Below are 20,184 nucleotides of genomic sequence, written 5' to 3' on the forward strand. Positions count from 1 at the left end.
CCCGCGAAAGGCAAAGGTCCCGAGTTCGAGTATCGGTCCGGCACTCAGTCTTAATCTGATAGGAAGTTACATTAAAGTTGGTTTTCTTTACTTTCTATTATCAACTATAATTTTGTAATCTGGGGCAATCTGGCACTAGCCAAGAATATTCTTAGCCCAGAATGGGACGGGCTGTTCACGTGATATTCATTGGACTGTTGCCTGTAAAAAGGTGCCACGTCTGTGCTCTTGGAAGAGAGGTGTGGCGGTGACGTGACTCTGTTGTTGTTCCCGCGTAGTGATTTGCGAAGATGGAAAAAATCGAAATTCGATCATTGATTAAGTACTTCATAAAGAAAGGTATGAAAACAAAGGACATCCATACCGATTTCCGGAATACACAAGAAGACTGCTCCTTCATATTCAACTGTTGCCAAGTGGACAAATGAGTTTAAGTTTGGTCGGGAGAGCTTAGATGATGATCCACGCAGTAGTCCGCCAAGATGTATCACTACACCAGAAATCATTGCAAAAGTGCACGAAATGGTCATGGAGGATCGCCGATTGAAAGTGCGTGAAATTGCTCACGCTTGTCACAGAAAACTGTACAATATACATCAGGTGTCAGTTTCAATAGGCTTCCACTAGACCTGAAAAAAATGAGTGATAGATCGCAAATATTCGTAGTACTACTCTACTTCTATTCTATACAGGAGTTCCTCGTAGTTGTCCAGAACTTTCTTCTGCAATGTTATTTACTTGTTTAATCTCCGTTTTCTCCGGTTTTATTAATTTTTAATTCTTTGTTTATAAATATTCTAATAAATATTTTGTAAACCTACTGACTCTTCTCATGACCGAATAGGTTAATAGGTTTGGTTCGCATGGTTCTTCGAAAATTAAAAAAATAATGGAAAACTCTAATCACTAAGAATGCTCCAGTGTTCTCTCAAACAGAAAGCGTAAATTTTTTGGCTTGGGGGTTTATTTTCCTGTGCTACAACAAATACGAGTAGAAAAAATTAAAATATGCCTAGACAGTTCAGGAGTGTGACACAAGAAAAATGTTTCTAATTGATTTCGGAATAACAGTTCGTCGTAGCAACTGTAATCAGCAGAATGGTAAATACGTGGCTTTCTAATGAACTTGCCATCTATCAACAGTCTTAAAAACGCAGGTTTTCAGTTTCGTTGATTACTACTTAAGTTTCCTAACAGTTTGAAGTGATAGATACCTACACTGCATCAAAGAAACATAATATATGTTTTATTGTAGTTAATGCAGGAATGTACGCATTTCGCGAATCATATTTTCTCTGTTGTATTACTCGTTCCCTGTCTTCAGCCCTCGATTAACGTCATTGTATCAACCGTAATTAGGAAAATTTAGTGTTTTGTTTCACAGACATGACATGAAAAGAAATAAGACCATTACAGAACTTTGAGGCAGAGAGGGAGTTACTGAGAACAGTTCAGTGATAGGGTTGTTCTTATCAGAATCGACAGCAAACCAACACCGCCAACAATAGTTGAGACTACATGCAGAAGATGAAGAGACAGAGAAAGAACGGATCATTCAGTACGTAAAAGGAGATTAAAATGTAATAGTCATGGGGAACTGGAATTCAGTTCTAGGAGAAAGAGTAGAGCGAAGGGTTACGACAGAATATTGGATTAGTAATAGAAATGACAGACGAGAACGATTAATTGAGTTCTGCATTAAATTTCAGCTAGAGAAAGAGGTACATTTGGGAAAGGCCGGGAGATAAGGAAATATTCTAGTTACATTACGTCAAGGTCAGAGAGAGATCCCGAAATCAGATATCGGACTGTAAGGCATACGCAGGAGCAGATATAGATTCAAATCACAGTTTAATAGTGATGACGAGTCGGCTGACTTTTAAGACGCTTGTCAGGACGAATCAATGCGCAAAGTAGTGGGATACGACATTACTGAGGAATGAAGCGACACTCTTGAAGTTCTCTGCCGTTGTAGGTACTGCGACAGCGAATAGTTCCGTAGGCAGATCAGTTGAAAAGGAATGGATATCTCCAAAAAGGACAATCAAGATGTCAGAAAGAAAAACATCGATACAAGGAACGTAACTGCGAGGAAATCATGAATAACTGAAGAAATACTTCAACTGACGAAAGAAGGAAGTACAAAAATGTTTAGGGAAATTCGGGAACACAGAAATACAAGTCACTTAGGAATCAAATAAATAGGAAGTGCAAGAAAGCTAAGACGAAATGGCTGCATGAAAAGTGTGAAAAAATCGGAAAAAGAAATGATGGTCGGAAGGACTGACTCAGCACAAAGAAAAGTTCATACAACCGTCGGTGAAATTAAAAGCAAGGGCAACATCGGGATTGCAATGGGAATTGCACTGTTAAACCAGAGGAGATAGCGAACAGGTGGAAAGAGTACATAGAAGGTCTCTATGAGGGGACAGACTTGCTGATGATGTGATGCAAGATGGAACAGGAGTCGATATAGAAGAGACAGGGGATCTAGTATTAGAATCAGAATTTAAAACAGCTTTGGAGGACTTATCGAATAAGGCAGAAGGGATAATATTCCATCAGAATTTCTAAAATCATTGAGGGAAGTGACAACAAAACCACTATTCACGTTGTTGTTTCCAAGGTATGAGTATGGTGGTATATTATCTGAATTTTGGAAAACATCATCCACACAATTCCGAAGATAGCAAGAGCCGGTAAGTGCAAGAATTATGGCACTACCAGCTTAACACCTCATGCATTCAAGTTGCCGACAAGAAAAACGCACAGAAGATTGGAAAAGAAAATTGAGGATCTATTACATGAAGATCAGTTTGACTTAATGAAAGGTAAAGGCACCAGAGAGGCTCTTCTAACGTTGCGGTTGATAATGGAGTCAAGAATGAAGAAAAATAAAGAGAGGTTCATTGGATTTGTCGACCTCGAAAAAGCATTCGTCACTGTAAAATGATACGAGATGTTCGACATTCTGAGCAGAGTATAGGTACGCTATAGGGAAAGACGGGTAATATACAATTTGTAGAAGAAGCAAGAGGGAACAATAAGACTGAAAGACGAAGAGCTAAGTGTTCGGATTGAAAGTGAATTAAGACATGAATGTGATCTTTCGCCCCTACTATTCAAGCTATACATCGAAGAAACAGTGACAGAAATAAACGAGAGGTTCAAGAGCGGTATCAAAATTCAAGGTGAGATGATATCAGTGTCCAGTATCCCTGATATCGGTTTGTTGCAGAATCTTAGAACCCAGTCTGAGATAAAACAAAATGAGGTACCTTGAACAGAATAACCTCCTCAATGCCAGCCAGCATGGATTCCGAAAAATCGATAGTGTGAAACCTGACTTGCACTTTTTTCACACTACATACCGACAGCTTTTCATCAAGGCAATCAGGTAGATGCAGTATTCCTTGATTTCCGAAAAGCATTTGACTCAGTACCACACCTACGTTTATTGACAAAACTACGAACATATGGGGTATCAAGTGAAATTGTGACAGGATTAAGGACTTTTTGTTAGGGTGGACGCAGCATATTATCTTCGAAGGAGAGTCGCCGTCAGTTGTAGAAGTAACTTCAGGTGTGCGCCAGGGAAGTGTGTTTGGGACCCTTCTGTTCGCGTTGAATATTAACGACCTTGCAGACAATATTAATAATAACCGCAGACTTTTGTAGATGGCACAGTTATCTATGATGAAGTACTGTCTGAAAGAAGCTGCATAAATAATCAGTCAGATCTTGACAAGATTTCAAAGTGGTATAAAGACTGGCAATTTGCTTTAAATGTTCAGAAATGTAAAATTGTGCAATTCACAAAACGAAAAAATATCCTATGGCTATAATATCAAAGAGTCGCTGTTGGAATCGTCTAGCTCATAAAAATATCTGGCTGTAGTCCTTGTAGGAATATGAAATGGATTGATCACATAGTCTCAATAGTGGGTTAAGTATGTGGTAGCCTTCTGTTTATTGATAGAATAGCGGGGAAGTGCAATCAGTCTGTAGACGAGATAGCTTACAAGTCACCCTTGCGACAGGTTCAAGAACATTGTTCAAGCGTGTGGGACCCGTACCAAATGGGACCAACAGGGGATATTGAAGGAATACAGAGAGGGGCAGCACGAATGGTCACAGGTTTGTTTGACATGTGGCAGTCACAGAGATACTGAAGACTCTTGAAGATAGACTTAAACTATTCCGAGAAAGTCTATAAACAAAGTTTCAAGAACCGGCTTTAAATGATGACTCTATGAATACATTACAATCCCCTATGTATCTCTCACATAGGGACCGTGAGCATAAAATTAGAGTAATTATTGCACGCACAGAGACATTCAAACCATCATTCTTCCCTCGCTCCATTCTTGAGCGGAACGGGAAGAAACCTTAACAACTGGTGCAATGGCACGTATCCTCTGCCGTGCACGGTGGTTTGCAGAGTATAGATGTAGATGTAGATGAGATTGGCTGATGACATGCTGTCCTCAGTGAAAGAGAAGATGAATTGTAGGCTCTGTTGAATGGAATGAACATTCTAATGAACATAGAATATAGACTGAGGGTACAACGAAGGAAGACAAAAGTAATGAGAAGCAGCAGAAATCAGAACAGCGAGAAACTTAACTTAAAACTTCTGATCACGAAGTACATAAAGTTAAGGAATTCTGTTACGTATACAGCAAAATAACCCATGACGGAGCAAGGAGGACATAAAATGTAGATTAGCATCGGAAAAGAAAGCATTCCTGGCCAAGAGATGCCTGCTAGTATCAAACATAGGCCTTAATTTGAGAAAGAAATTTCTGAGAATGTGCATGTGGAACACAGCTTTCTATGGTAGTGAAACATGGACTGTGGGAAAACCGGAATAGAAGAGGTTCCTTTGTCTCTCATTTTACAGTCATTGTCTTTTCGCGATGTATACGTAGGAGGAAGCATTATATCATCTGACTGTTCTAGGAACGTACGCTCTATGAATTTTAATAGTAAACAACACCGTGATGAACGACGATTCTCTTGTAGCTTCTGACACTGGAACTGGATGAGCATCTCCGTGACGCCTTCGCTATTTTTAAGCGAAGCTGTGTCGAAAAGCGCTGCTCTTCTTTGGCTCCTCTCTATTTCCTGAATCAGTACTACGTGGTACAGATCCCAGACCGACGAGAAATATTATTGTATTAGTCGAACGAGGTTCTTGTTGGTTACCTCCATCGTGAGTGGATAAAACCTCTGAAAATTCTTCCTCTGACTCTAAGTCCGGCATCTGCCTTACATGATATTAGGTTTTGGTAATACAAATTTTCCATGTGCACTAATCAAGAAAATAAAAATGTCTTGTCAAGGTCGCCAGACTGTACTGTACTCTTTTTAAAGTTGTATGATTTATTTAATACTTCCTCGTGATTTGAATTTCAGTGGAAAATTTAAAAAAAAAACTAATTTCTGTCTGATATTAGCATTTAAATCCTGTGTTAAAATCAGACCTAATATTTCTGAAGTTATGTGCCTTGCAATAAGGAAGTCGAAGCATTATTCCTGATCGCGATCTCGTTTAGATTACCTTTCTGATGACCACAAAAAAATTTGAAAATTAACTGTCCACATCACACTTACAGTTTACATTAATATGAGAGGCGGACAGCGTTACCAAAAGACACAGGCTCGTTTCTAATACTAAAAGTGGTTCGGAAGAGAGCTACTATCGCTCGACCGCAGCGTCATCAGAGAAATTAACAAACGTGTCGTTATTAATACAGTGACTTGCAAATCACATTTTAAATGTAAGCAGATGGTGAAAAGAGTAAATTACCACGAATAAGAAAATAAAATTATAAATACTGAATTATTATTCAAATTATGAAAGATGGCACAACAAAAATTACAATATGGCAGCATGCGCGAACAAAACTTACCTGATTACTCGATAAGAAAAGGGAATGTAAAGTCAGCATCATGACAATTTAAAATTATTTGATTATAAAGAGTAAGATAAATTGTAACGTCATATATAATGTTGCCTCAGATCAGATAAGCCTCATTTACTTAATGTTAGTGCTTCCATTGACTGTTGTGCAATCGCGCCGTCACACAACAATGGTTTTTTTGCCTATTTGTACGAAATACGTTACAGTTGTTTAGGCTGAAATGTCCGCGCGGAACGTCAGTACTATGCAGGTCTTTCTATATTTGGCTAAAATTTTACAGTGTTGCCACTTCTCTGCATAAAAGAGCATCTTTCATAAAAACTTCTGATGTCAGCACTACTTTAAAAAGGAGAGAAAGCTACCATTTAACGCCCCTCAGCGTTGCGATCATTAGAAACGAAGCTCATACACTGTAGTCGTGTAACGGACCTAGTTAGGCTCTGTGTAGACGCTTCAAATAACCTCTGTATACCTTTCACAAGAGTATTTCAAGAACGAGTGGATAATTCACTTCCTTGTACTTCATTGTAGGAACGTAATAAGTAATATCTCTTTCACTTTTAATGTTGTGTAAACCATTACATCAAGTTTCAATTACAGCTCAAAATAAAATTCTGCACCACATGTATGCTTCAGTGCACCATTACAGCAAGTTTTAATTGCAGCTCCAAAAGAAATTTACATCCACATTTATACTTCGTGTATCATTAACAATTAAGTAGCAGATAGTACTGTTCATCTTATTATATATTAAGATTTATTCCCGTTGCAATTAAGAATGGAGCGTGGGAAGAGTCATTCCACATATGACTGCACTATAGTTTTTTCATGGTATATACGGGAGCCGAAAAACATTAGTAGACTCTTCCCAGGATGCCTGTTCTCCTCTAAGTCGGTTTTTACGAGATATTCCATTTCAATTTGAGAGTATTGGCCATTTCAGATTTTTCAGGATCTCTGCTGCACTACCCTGCGAGGGAAACTAACCCATGACACTCGCTGCGGTCGCGGGTTCGAATCCTGCCTCGGGCATGGATGTGTGTGACGTCCTTAGGTTAGTTAGGTTTAAGTAGTTCTAAGTTCTAGGAGACTGATGACCTCAGATGTTAAGTCCCATAGTGCTCAGAGCCATTTGAACCATTTGAACTCATGACACTTGCTCTCTTTGCGCTTAAATTTCCTCTTCTTGAGGAGGTAAGGAGGAGTTTGATGTCGTGGGACATTTACTCCACTTTGACGGGTTGAAAGCTGGGACGTTTGGGGTTTACTGGGATGATGTGCATAGTTATGGAATACTGATACTGCCGGTCGGGGACAGGCGGTGGTTGAATCGGACGATGACCATGCGTCTGGTAGAGGCCTTGACTAGACTGGCCTTGTTGACGCCAAATACTGGCAGTAGACGACTGTCAGGACGAATGGTTGATGGTGGTGATGATGGGTGTCCGACGCGGTGATGAGGAGGGTCTTGTAAGGTCTCCTGGCGTCAGTTTACTTCTTCTTGTCCTTCTTTTCCTTGTATGTGTCTGCTTGTGACACTACAGGGACTATCGCAACCTCAAAGCCGGCGGCTTCGGCGTCTTCAGTGGTCCTCAACGCTTCTTCTTTGCTTGCGTTCTCGGCTTTTTCTATCGTGGCGACGAGAACTTCCCACTTGGCAGGGGTGAGAGGAAGGCGGCCGTCGTATGTCCTGAGAGTGTCGAAATGAACCGACACTATCTTCTGCAACTGCGTGTTGTGTACATAGTTCCGCGAAGTCAGCGCGTACACAACTTTCCCACTAGAGCGCGCCCCACTAAGCACAACAGCGCAGGCTCAGCGCTCGTCCGTCTCCGCACTACGAGATGGCGCTGCCATAGAGACGGACCAAATTCTGATTCCGCCGATCCATGTATTAATATGTAACGCAGCCAATGAGATTGCTGCTACTGTAAAACCTTTTCTCCTCGTGGATCACACTCGCGCAGTGATACATGAATGCGCGAGGTATTATAACGAGTGTACAGACCTCCGATTAGTCAGTCTGCATTTGTCTGCACCAGTCTGCACCAGTCTGCATATGTCTGCACCAGTCTATAGTCAAGTTTCAGTCTGCGCCTAATAAGATTACCATATTCCTGTACATAGCCATGAAGATAAATGTATAGACACTTTGTCAAGTATCAGAGATATATGTGAGAATAAGATTAACGTACCGATACCAAAGGAACTTCAGATTGTCAATTGTAAATAGCATCCAGAACCAAGTTAAGTAATTTTTATGCTTGTTATTATTTTAATAAATGTGTGTGAAAATTAATCAAGTTCTGTTTAAAGTTGGTCACCGTCAATCTGTTACACTAAGCGTGCAAGTGGCATTTCTATCGCCTGACCTAACGGCAGAAGATAAACACGCCACGTTAAGTCCACGAGACATATTGCTGACACTCGCCTACTTCATTAGAGCGACAAGTCAAATAATCTGATGGTGTATGTACTGAAGGTCTTACAGTACGCACACCACACTGCGTCTTGGAGAGGGGGCAAGGGGCCTCCTCCACGATGGCCTGCGTTGCCTTGTTCTTCGCCGCAACAACTGTCTGTGCGGCTGCGTCTTGTGTTTCCACCCTCGTGGCTTCCTGTATTACTACAGATTCCACGGGGGCGGCAGTCTGCGTGTCAGCATCCTTCTTCTGTGCTGGATGGGGCTAGCTGGCCAGTGCATCACGGAGACTGTGCTCCAGCTGCCGAGCCTCGGCTAGTTCGGCTTGGAGTGTTGCCCTCTCTTCCGCCATTGCGGCTTTGAGAGCAGCAATTTCTTCGCGGACCCTGGCGCACGCCTCGCTGACTGCATCCGGTGGGACAGCCGCGTCATCGGCCACCACGGATCCACCAGAGGTGGGGGTGGCGAGGACGCAACGACCCGGCTGTATCCGCCTTCTTGATGGTCTTGTGTCTCTGTCTAGCTTTATCAGCGCAACCCCAGTTCTTGATGTAGCTGCAGCCGCGGTAATTCGCCGCGTGAGCGACGCCACAATTGGCGCAGCAGCGTGTGGCGCCCTTCTCCGTGCAGTGGCGCGAATCGTGTGCTTGCGCACACCGAAGGCACGCCACTGGTTTCCGACAATACTTGGCAACGTGGCCAAGTTTTTGGCAGCGATAGCACTGCTCCTTCCGCTTCGCCGTCTTCTTGCATCCCCCGTCTTCTGGTGCGCCGAGCACGAGGCCCAGCAGTTGCAGCAGGTCGGTGGCTTAGCCTCCCTTCCCGCGTCGTCCATACATGCTGGGGAGCGAGCGCTTAACGTGCAGCGATCAGCTCACCTCCGCAGCCTCAGCGGGAATGACCCATGACACTTCGCACTCACGCTTCTTTATACAGGGTGTTACAAAAAGGTACAGCCAAACTTTCAGGAAACATTCCTCACACACAAATAAAGAAAAGATGTTATGTGGACATGTGTCCGGAAACGCTTAATTTCCATGTTAGAGCTCATTTTAGTTTCGTCAGTATGTACTGTACTTCCTCGATTCACCGCCAGTTGGCCCAATTGAAGGAAGGTAATGTTCACTTCGGTGCTTGTGTTGACATGCGACTCATTGCTCTACAGTACTAGCATCAAGCACATCAGTACGTAGCATCAACAGGTTAGTGTTCATCACGATCGTGGTTTTGCAGTCAGTGCAATGTTTACAAATGCGGAGTTGGCTGATGCCCATTTGATGTATGGATTAGCACGGGGCAATAGCCGTGGCGCGGTACGTTTGTATCGAGACAGATTTCCAGAACGAAGGCGTCCCGACAGGAAGACGTTGAAAGCAATTGATCGGCGTCTTAGGGAGCACGGAACATTCCAGCCTATGACTCGCGACTGGGGAAGACCTAGAACGAGGACACCTGCAATGGACGAGGAAATTCTTCGTGCAGTTGACGATAACCCTAATGTCAGCGTCAGAGAAGTTTCTGTTGTACAAGGTAACGTTGACCACGTCACTGTATGGAGAGTGCTACGGGAGAACCAGTTGTTTCCGTACCATGTACAGCGTGTGCAGGCACTATCAGCAGCTGATTGGCCTCCACGGGTACATTTCTGCGAATGGTTAGTCCAACAATGTGTCAATCCTCATTTCGGTGCAAATGTTCTCTTTACGGATGAGGCTTCATTCCAGCGTGATCAAATTGTAAATTTTCACAATCAACATGTGTGGGCTGACGAGAATCCGCACGCAATTGTGCAATCACGTCATCAACACGGATTTTCTGTGAACGTTTGGGCAGACATTGTTGGTGATGTCTTGATTGGGCCCCATGTTCTTCCACCTACGCTCAATGGAGCACGTTATCATGATTTCATACGGGATACTCTACCTGTGCTGCTAGAACATGTGCCTTTACAAGTACGACACAACATGTGGTTCATGCACGATGGAGCTCCTGCACATTTCAGTCGAAGTGTTCGTACGCTTCTCAACAACAGATTCGGTGACCGATGGATTGGTAGAGGCGGACCAATTCCATGGCCTCCACGCTCTCCTGACCTCAACCCTCTTGACTTTCATTTATGGGGGCATTTGAAAGCTCTTGTCTACGCAACCCCGGTACCAAATGTAGAGACTCTTTGTGCTCGTATTGTGGACGGCTGTGATACAATACGCCATTCTTCAGGGCTGCATCAGCGCATCAGGGATTCCATGTGACGGAGGGTCGATGCATGTATCCTCACTAACGGAGGACATTTTGAACATTTCCTGTAACAAAGTGAAGTCACGCTGGTACGTTCTGTTGCTGTGTGTTTCCATTCCATGATTAATGTGATTTGAAGAGAAGTAATAAAATGAGCTCTAACATGGAAAGTAAGCGTTTCCGGACACATGTCCACATAACATATTTTCTTTCTTTGTGTGTGAGGAATGTTTCCTGAAAGTTTGGCCGTACCTTTTTGTAACACCCTGTATACTATGCTCTACCATCCCTAATGTTCCAACCTGCATCGGGTCGTACACGTCTGAGCAGTGGAACTGAAGCTCTGTTTTTCTATTGTTTTGTTACTCCCGGATAATGATATGACATGCCTTGAATCCATTTGTGAAATCAAAACGTATTACATTTGGACGATTCTCGAAGTTTACCGTTCACGACTCACTTCGTTTAAGCCGTAAAACAAGATACACGTCCTGGAAGTGCAGGGTCAAATCTACATCTGGCAGTGCTAATTCTTGTCATCGCTTTCGTCCCACACTGAGAAGGCACTACATTCCATTATCCTTCGTGAGAATGCAAGATTCCACATGGTGGACCCCACACAGGAGCTCCTGCTTACATGGGAGTGGGAGATACTGAAACATCATCGTATACAGCCGATATAAGTCCATGCGATTACCACCTGTTCGCCAAAACGAAGGAACCTTCTACTGTCACGTGCTTCAATACAAGAGAAGGTATCATCCGTCGCAAAGGCCAGTCCTTGAGAGACGTCGACAGAGATGGCCACACTGACAGCGTATGACGCCTTCCATGTGTGGGGTGATCAAGATGTGGGGCGATTATATTGAGCACATGTAGTACAGTGAACATCTGTCAACAAAGTCTGGTATGAATTATAACAGTGTTGCCACTTCTTTTTATCCATCCCATGTAAATGAGGCATACACTGACAAGGCATATCATGGGGCAGCAAGGGCTAGTTAATTTGGTAATGAAAGGAATTGTGAGGGAGGGAAGAGGGTAAAAACTTAGGAGAACAAGGGCTGATTACGGTAAACACATTTAGATGTATATACGCAGCAATAATTAAGCAGAAACACACACACTTGCACAGAACAGCCAAGCGTCCAGAGGTGTCTGAAGCCAGTCTTCAGACTAACTTCAACAACTATCCTAATTACATTATCCATTAGCAGCTCGTGAAGTCCACATGGGAATACCTGTTTATTTGACAGCGAGGAGAAACAGCAACACAGTATCATCAAACTGTAATTGCGAACTGTAGTTGCATTTGGGCGCCTCCGGCATCTTAAAAACGTAAGTGGTATCTGATATAAGGAAACTAATGACTGAGGCATTGAAAGAGAAACTCTTTCCTCCCACTGTTGATGTATTGCTAAAAAAGATATTAAAGAAAATCTATCGCCAGGAATGAGTGGAAAGAGAAAAGTAGAAGAATAACTGAGAATTTTTCTTTGTTTAGCAACAGTCAGTAGCGTCACATCTACATAAATACGGATCATTTTCACCAGCAATAAAGAGAAGAAATTTTAACATCATCACACTCTATAACTAATGGCGCGCTTCCGGGTACACAGACGAGCTGAAGTTTACATTTTATTTGCAATATTTCGAGGACCACCCCTGTCGTCCTTTTTACGCGGTGTGAGTTGTGCTGATTGTATACTCGCCGTGTGGACTCCAACCTTACTGTCAACTTTTGTACCGTCTCGCACCGCTGTTCGAGTCCAGATGCCCTCTAAGGTCTTTGATGCCCTTTGTTTTTCACAGTCCGTACTAGTATTCCCTGGAACGGATGCTCTCCTTAGCGTTTCCCAGCTTTGATGGCTGAGAGGGTCGGCAAAATCTCAATAAACTGAGTGGCGGACACCAAACTGTTTGAGGCGTCATGTCAGGGACTGCGTGGCCCCTCTCGCCGGAGACTCGAGTCCTCCCTCCGGCATGGGTGTGTGTGTTGTTCTTAGCATAAGTTAGTTTAAGTAGTGTGTAAGTCTAGGGACTGATGACCTAAGCAGTTTGGTCTCTTAGGAATTCACACAAATTTGAACATTTAAACAATATCCGCCGCGGTTTACCAGGTTTTCTAACATTTTAAAATGGCTCTAAGCACTATGGGACTTAACATCTGAGGTCATCAGTCCCCTAGACTTAGAACTACTTAAACCTAACTAACCTAAGGACATCGCACCCATCCATGCCCGAGGCAGGATTCGAACCTGCGACCGTAGCAGCAGCGTGGTTCCGGAATGAAGCGCCTAGAACCGCTCGACCACAGCGTCCGGCTCCCAACATTTTAATTTCGATAAACTCCTCAGTTATACAGTCCTAGAAACTTGGTGTTGGTGCAACGATACAGAATTATGGACTAAAGTGTTCGTTTTGTGTCATACTGGTAAAATCGAATAATTACCGTTTTCTTTTTCGATCAGGTGTGCCGCGATACACCCGAATAAAACAACCAACCAAGTCCGCTGTGAGTGAGCATCGCCCCGAACATAAAGCCTCGTTGCACGACACACCTAACGTGCTCAAGTTATGTGTGGACAGCCTGCCACCAAGAGGCAGAACAGATGAAGCTGTCATTTCAGCAGACGGTTTATCCGCCGGGTGAGAAATGGGAACCGCGCTATTCCGCCGTGGATCCGCACATGCGCAGTAGGTAGGTGCGCACATCCGCAAAACGCAGGATTTTGAGCTAGCTTTCAGCTTGTTATTGTTTCCACGTGCGGTCAGCCCACGAGAAGTACGTGAGCGCTTGGCTACTCTTCTGCTATTGTGGGAGATACTGTACACATTTTTCAGTCAGTAATTTTTTATAAATACGGTAATAAAACAAACAAAAATTCTCTTTTTTGTGTTGCCGTTGAGTAAAGTTGTATATCTAATGGTAGCTGTACCATAGTAAGGTACGTCTACATAGGTTTAATCCCGAGTTTATGTGTTTTACTTAAATGTGCATAAAATTTTACTTTTTATACGTGTACATTAATTAGTGAAAGTATCACATGTGTTTGATCTGATTGCATCTTTTGTAATATTTCAGCATGGCGGGAAGGACAGGGTAGAGAGAATATGCACAACAGTCGCAGCAGGCGTCCGGCCGCGATCAGTGAGGAGAGTAAAAGCGTTTAGCATCTTTGCGATCGCACTGTTGTGAAATGGTTTCTCTCATTACTGCGTCACTTGCGTGAATCCCGTCATGCATGCATCGACAAGGCACATCCATTCTGACAGAGTTCCTAAATTCCTGTAGATCTTTGTGCCTCAACTCCTTCATTAAGGAGTTCACCCGTTCTTCCCAGTCAGGGCGAACCCAATTCCTACTCCTGACTTCTGCCCTTCTCCTAACGACTACGGCACACATTGTCACAGCAAATGCTGCATAATTGCTTTCTCCATATCTAAAATATTGTGAAACGTAAAGATAGATGCGGTAATCACTTGTTTTTACCAGCATGACATAAAACGAACACCTTTGTCCATAATTCTGTATAATCATAACATAATTTCATTAAAGCTGCACAAGATAACAACCACTGCATAATAAATATGAAGCTAGAAGTTTTAATATGAGTAAATAGCAGCTTTACAAAAATAACAACTTCCACGCACAACGACGTAACCGACGTAAACAAGCTTGTGGTTCTGCATGTGTACTGTTGGGGCGCTGGTACAAACTTTCAGGTTAGTTGCCTTGTGTAATAGGGATAACGAAAAAGTTTGCACTTCCAGACTTGTACACTTGCAGCGCTGGAGCTGACTTGTATACGATAAATGTGTAATACGGGCTTCATCATCATGGAGTGAAACAGGACAAGATCTGTATCGTGGAGCAAACGCTTCAGTTGTAGGACAGTGCAGTTAAGAAGTCAAAAAATGTTCAAATATGTGCGATTTCTTATGGGTCCAAACTCCTGAGGTCATGGGTCCCTAGACTTACACACTACTTAAACTAACTTATGCTAAGAACAACACACCCATACCCTAGGGAGGACTCGACCTCCGTCGGGAAGGGCCGCACAATCCGTGACATGACGCCTCAAACCACGCGGTCGCTCCGCGCGGCTGTTACAGAATCTATCGAAACTAATGTCTCGGGAAACCTTATAAATTTTGACAGAGGTTTCAATTTAAACCCGGTCTGGGGACGGATATTCAATTTATTAAGATATCTTCAGTCATATCACCGATCATCACGAGAAAACGCTGACAGAATGTGCGTTTCACGAAATTGCAGTGCGGCCTCTGTAAAAGAAATGTGCAACGAAGGGCATAGCAGGTGCCAGGAGTCGAATTCGACCAACAGGACCGAGAGAAGCGGCCATAGTCTAACACACTGTCACGAAACTCCTGCTCGTTTCTGCTATACAGTGCAAAAGCACTGCTGCAAGCTACACTTCTGTCTACGATGTCGAATGAATAAGAATAGTGTCGTTTATATAGATTTGTAACATAGTTTTTACAATAGGCCAACGGCCTTGCCGTCAGACCATCGAAGTTAAGCTCCATGGGGCTTCGCTTGCACTTGGGTGGGGCTGCCGAACCGGCCGGGGTGGTCGAGCGGTTCTAGGCGCTACAGTCTGGAACCGCGCGACCGCTACGGTCGCAGGTTCGAATCCTGCCTTGGGCATGGATGTGTGTGATGTCCTTAGGTTAGTTAGGTTTAAGTAGTTCTAAGTTCTAGGGGACTGATGACCTCAGAAGTTAAGTCCCATAGTGCTCAGGGCCATGGGGCTGCCGAAAGCTATTGGCAAGCGGGGTGCACTCAGCCCTTGTGAGGTCGATTGATGAGCTACTTGACTGAGAAGTAGTGGTTTCGGTCACGAAAACTGCCGACGGTCAGGAGAGTGGTGTGCTGGCCTCATGCCCTTCCACATCTTAACTGCTATTCATGACACGGGGGTTGGTCAGCACCGTAGGGCCTTTAGAGATTTTATCAGACTGAGTTTTACTATAAGAAGTGCTTGTAGTGCCATAAAAATTGGCAGTAAATGCAAAAATTACACTACATTTCTCTTTCTTCAGCTTCCTAAGGAATTTCAGAGATGTGAAATGGTACGTTACAGAGTAGTTTATCTACGATTTTCTTCTAACCGATAGATGTTTAATAAGAGCTGTCGCCCTCTTCTGAGAACAAAAAATGGCTAGTAAACAGCAGAAGACCCAACCTTTGCAGGAAGACGTCGTATGAACCTGGAGTTTTACTCACTACACTTCTAGCCAAATCAGTGAATGTGAAAATTCGCATGGATGGATAACCCAGCTTTAGATAGCAAATAAGCCATCAGAACCTTAACTGATGGAGAAACCACACAGACGTGATAATAAAACGTCAAGAGCGATAAAACTGTTTCCCAGCACAGAACGAACAAGTTCTACAACTGTTGCAACGTCTGAGCAACGAATGGCAAGAATCTTCGACATATTCGCTTTTAAAGCAAAAGTAATTACGTTTACAAAAATACTCCTCTATTAGAAAGTCGAGTGAAGTGTAAGAAGGTGCAATTCATTAGACTCCACACAAAATTGTTACGTGTCAAAAAAGTGCCTATCATAATAACAACACACAACAACAGAAATACTGTATATGCTCCTCACGCATGAAATGTGTTTTTATATTCACTTTCTTTCAGCGGAGTAAGCTGCAGTTACCCACATGTTCGAAAGTATTTCTTCATTAACAATTTCTAGATTACGTATCAGTGAGATTCGGCTGTTTTTATATTTAGTTCACGATCATTCATATGGCTTGATAATTTACTAATACTTGAAACGCAAAAATTTAATAACAATTTCGTTAATTAAAAAGAAAAATTATTAAAAATAAACATTAACCTTACGGCTGCCTTTCTCGCCGCTATGGGCGCTACTGTCGTTACAGCTGTCAGACTGTAAGAATATTTACAGCAATGAGTGACGCGACAGTAATAGGCAGGCAATCCGACACGCGGAAGAAATTCGCCAAGTTATTTCTAATTGTTCGTCAACTGGGATCGCCTATCCCATTGCCGTTTTTTGTTTTTCTATTCTTTCTTGTATTAACATCACTAAATAATTCTTATCCGTTATGGACGTATTATAACACAGCAACTGCCGAAAGTTAAGATAATTTCAATGAATTAGCTGTAACCAGCAGCTTTTATAGGCGTTTTTTTCCGTAGTGACGTTTAAAGATGCCTGGCAACCTATCTTCAGATGTTTGCATTTTTTTACGTGTCTTGAGCGTTTTCTTTATTAACGACGTTGCGGAATTTAGCGACGAAAGATTTTAACACATCCATTGCAAAACACCGTAAACAGAGATACAATGTTCACGACGCGTAAAGAAAGACAAACATCTGAAGATGGGGTGTACATAAAATGAATGTACTTCAAAAACGTTCGTTTTGAGGCAAGGATGGGATGCCATTCATATCGGTGCGTTACGCCATAAACAATGTCACGGATGCCGTAGTTTCGACTTTAAGCACTCGGAGCACTGCTGTCGCGTCACTCGACGACGTGGCCATCGAGCTTAAGTAAGTATATGCATCGGGCACAAGGTTCGCCGAAGGTTGCACTGTGAATTCGGCTATAAATAGCGACGCGACACTAACGATACTTTATAATCTGATTTGGGGCCTAGGCGGCAAGTCACATCCTCTGGGTCCGTTGTCAAAATATTGTGCATAAACAGAATCAACATCTGGGCTGAACACTCAAAAGCACAACATTAATCAAATACGTTGTGAAAACTTGAGAGATAACACACTACATCTAGTTACACTTAACTGCTTGTGGCAACAAAATATTAATATCTAAGTACGAACCTGATCACTAACTGCATGCCCTTCCGACAGACACAAGTTCCGCATCCGCTCGGCTTAATAACATAGCTGGCCGGACACGGCGTCCTCAGTTTCTCTCAGCTGCCTCCGGTTTGAGCATCCCCACCAGCAGAGTATCGGAGAAACCGGAGAGAGTCGCTAGTCATAAAATCCGAGTCATCGTCCGCTAAGCGCGTCCGAGGTTAGCGCTAGAGCATAAACAGATAGTCGCCAGCCTCTGTCGACGACGGCGGACAGCGGCTGAGTTTAATATGATGATACACGGTGTTTCAAAAAGATCTGATTTCACAGAACTACAGGGTGATTCAAAAATAAAGGATTTCAGTTGTTATTTTAGACGAACTGCGAAAGATTGATACACATTGCGCCTGTCACTGGATAGTGGAAGGTTCAAAGTTTTATGTTCGCACAGACACTATACCACACACTCATCATGAGCGCCATGCGTCGCACGAGAAACATCGAAACGGTAGCCCATTTCATCCCACACATTAATCAGCAGGTCCCTGTTTATTGAATCGACAGATTCAAGAGTTCGATTTCTCAGATCTCAAAGAGAATCCATCACAGGTGGGACAAAGACTGTCTTTTATGCATCTCCACAGAAAAACATCGCAAGGTGTGAGGTCTAGTGATCTGGGAGGGCAAAAAAAATGCACGAGATCTTGTTGTCCACCTCTTTAAACCCAAAATTGTGGGATGGTGTTGTTAAGACAACGCCGCAGCTCAAGGGGAAAGTGAGGCGGGTGCCGTCATGCATAAAAATGAAATCATTGGACTCTTCGTGAAGTTCAGGAAACAAACCATTTTGGAGCCTGACCTGGTATGACGTTCCTGGCACAGTTTCCTCCGCAAAAAAGAAAGGTCCATAAACTCTGTGAACAGAAACGGCACAAAACACATTCAGTTTCGGTGAGTCTCTTTTATTTTCGACGACGACGCCAGGATTTGGTGACCTCCAGATTCTTACATTATGGCGGTTCGCTTTGCCTGACTGATGAAACGTCCATTCGTCGTGAAAGATGAGTCGTTCGGTAAAAGTGTTCTCTGCCACATCCTGTAAAATGCAAAATTCGTATCTTCTGTTACGGTCGCCGGGACGCAATTGCTGCAATAACTGCACCTTGTAAGGCTTCATATACAGGCGTCGTTTCAGAACACGTCACACCTTTCTTTGGGCAACCTGAAGTTCCTCGGCATTTTCATCAGACATGTGTGGCCGACCTGTGCTGTTCCCATTTCATATACAACCTACTTCCAAGAATTTTGTATGACAGTCATAAATCTGCTTCCGCAAAAGCGGCTTCTTGCTGATTCGACGGTGGAATACATGCACTTGAACAATGGACTGACTTCGCTCAAATTTCAGCAAACAAAATTATTTCTCTTGTGGTGTAGTCGCCATGTTGATACAAACAACAGCGCAGCTTAGTCAAAACTTTGAACCTTCATCTATTCAGCAACATGTAAAATGTGTTTCAATCTTTTCTAGTTTGTCTGCAATAAACAACTGAATTCTGTTCTATCTTTTTGAATCATTCTGTGTAACTTTCACTTGAAATAAGATAGAAATTTGGGACGAACCTCAATTTACACATAAGACGGCGCTGGTTTTTTTTTTTTTTTTTTCAGAAGACCCATCCATGCACATACACTGCTGGCTATTAAAACAGCAGTACCAGAAAAGATAAGAGATTTAAAGAATGTGTTGGTCAGGACAACAGTCGAACAATCTCTGCATCAAGGTGAGTCATGACAGTTCGGGCAACATACCGTCTTGCGTTATCTTGTCGAAAGGTAACATCACGGAAACCTCTGAGATTAAGATGGCCAAAAACGTAACGGGGCTGCTGTCAAAATTAATGACTGTGGGAAGTAGCGGTGACCATATTGTACAAACAGTAGCAGTCTATACTTTTATGCCAGCTGCTGAGCCTGTATGACGATAACGAAAGCAGTCTAATAACGTTCGTTCTCCCCAGAGCCTCCACAAATGTGTGCATCCGAAGTGATCCTCCACACAGGGCCGGAACTCGTATGAAGGCAAGCGTTGTCACTGGGCGCGCCACTGTCGGCGCACCTCTCTCTGACTGCTTCATGTCAAGAGTAGTTTCACCTATGGTCACTGTGCTGACATTCCGTTCTACTGCAGGCATCGTCGCTCTGTCCGTGTACTCTCTCTCCTCTCTCTTCCCGTTCGAACAGGCCTCGAAGGTCCCAACGGTACCGCCCGACCACCGTGTCATCCTCAGCCGATATCACTGGATGCAAATATGGACGGGCAGGTGGTCAGCACACGGCTCTCCCGACTGTGCCGCTATTTCTCAGTCAGGCATCTCGTTAACTGGTCTCGCAACGACTGAATGCACCCCGCTTGCTAGCAATGCTCGGCACACCGGACGGTCGCCCATCCAAGTGTTATCCAAGCCCGATAGTGCTTAACTACGGTGATCTGACGGCAAGCGATGTTACCACTGCGACAACACCGTTGGCTCTAACCATATACTTGTCTTGCTGGAAACAAGCCCATTTCCTTAGTTTCAATTATGGCCACCAAGTGCGGTGTACAACATCTCGTCGATGTCACCAGTGCTCATAGAGAACAAATTGTGTAAGCGGCAGTTAAAGACATCATCAACATTATGCCTTTCACACTGGTCTGACCTTTTCTGCCCACGACCCGTTCCTAATCCATATCAGAAAGTCGGCCGGAGTGGCCGTGCGGTTC

The 20,184-nt window shown here is 43.4% G+C and overlaps 1 protein-coding gene across 2 annotated transcripts in view; it reads right to left on the minus strand.

The window, feature by feature from the left end:
* LOC124621854 (fatty-acid amide hydrolase 2-A-like) overlaps positions 1 to 20,184 on the minus strand; it is a 170,292-nt gene that overhangs the window by 114,352 nt on the left and 35,756 nt on the right. Inside the window, exon 1 of one of the 2 annotated variants that reach the window (XM_047147308.1) lies at positions 17,439 to 17,554. The exons of the other annotated variant lie outside the window; for it this stretch is intronic. Coding sequence (XP_047003264.1) covers positions 17,439 to 17,455 — 17 coding nt within the window. The 5' untranslated portion in view covers positions 17,456 to 17,554. Of the gene's footprint in view, positions 1 to 17,438; positions 17,555 to 20,184 lie in introns of those variants that run through there. 2 annotated transcript variants of the gene reach the window in all.

This window comes from Schistocerca americana, chromosome 1, assembly GCF_021461395.2.
Source record: "Schistocerca americana isolate TAMUIC-IGC-003095 chromosome 1, iqSchAmer2.1, whole genome shotgun sequence".
NCBI classification, from domain to species: domain Eukaryota; kingdom Metazoa; phylum Arthropoda; class Insecta; order Orthoptera; family Acrididae; genus Schistocerca; species Schistocerca americana.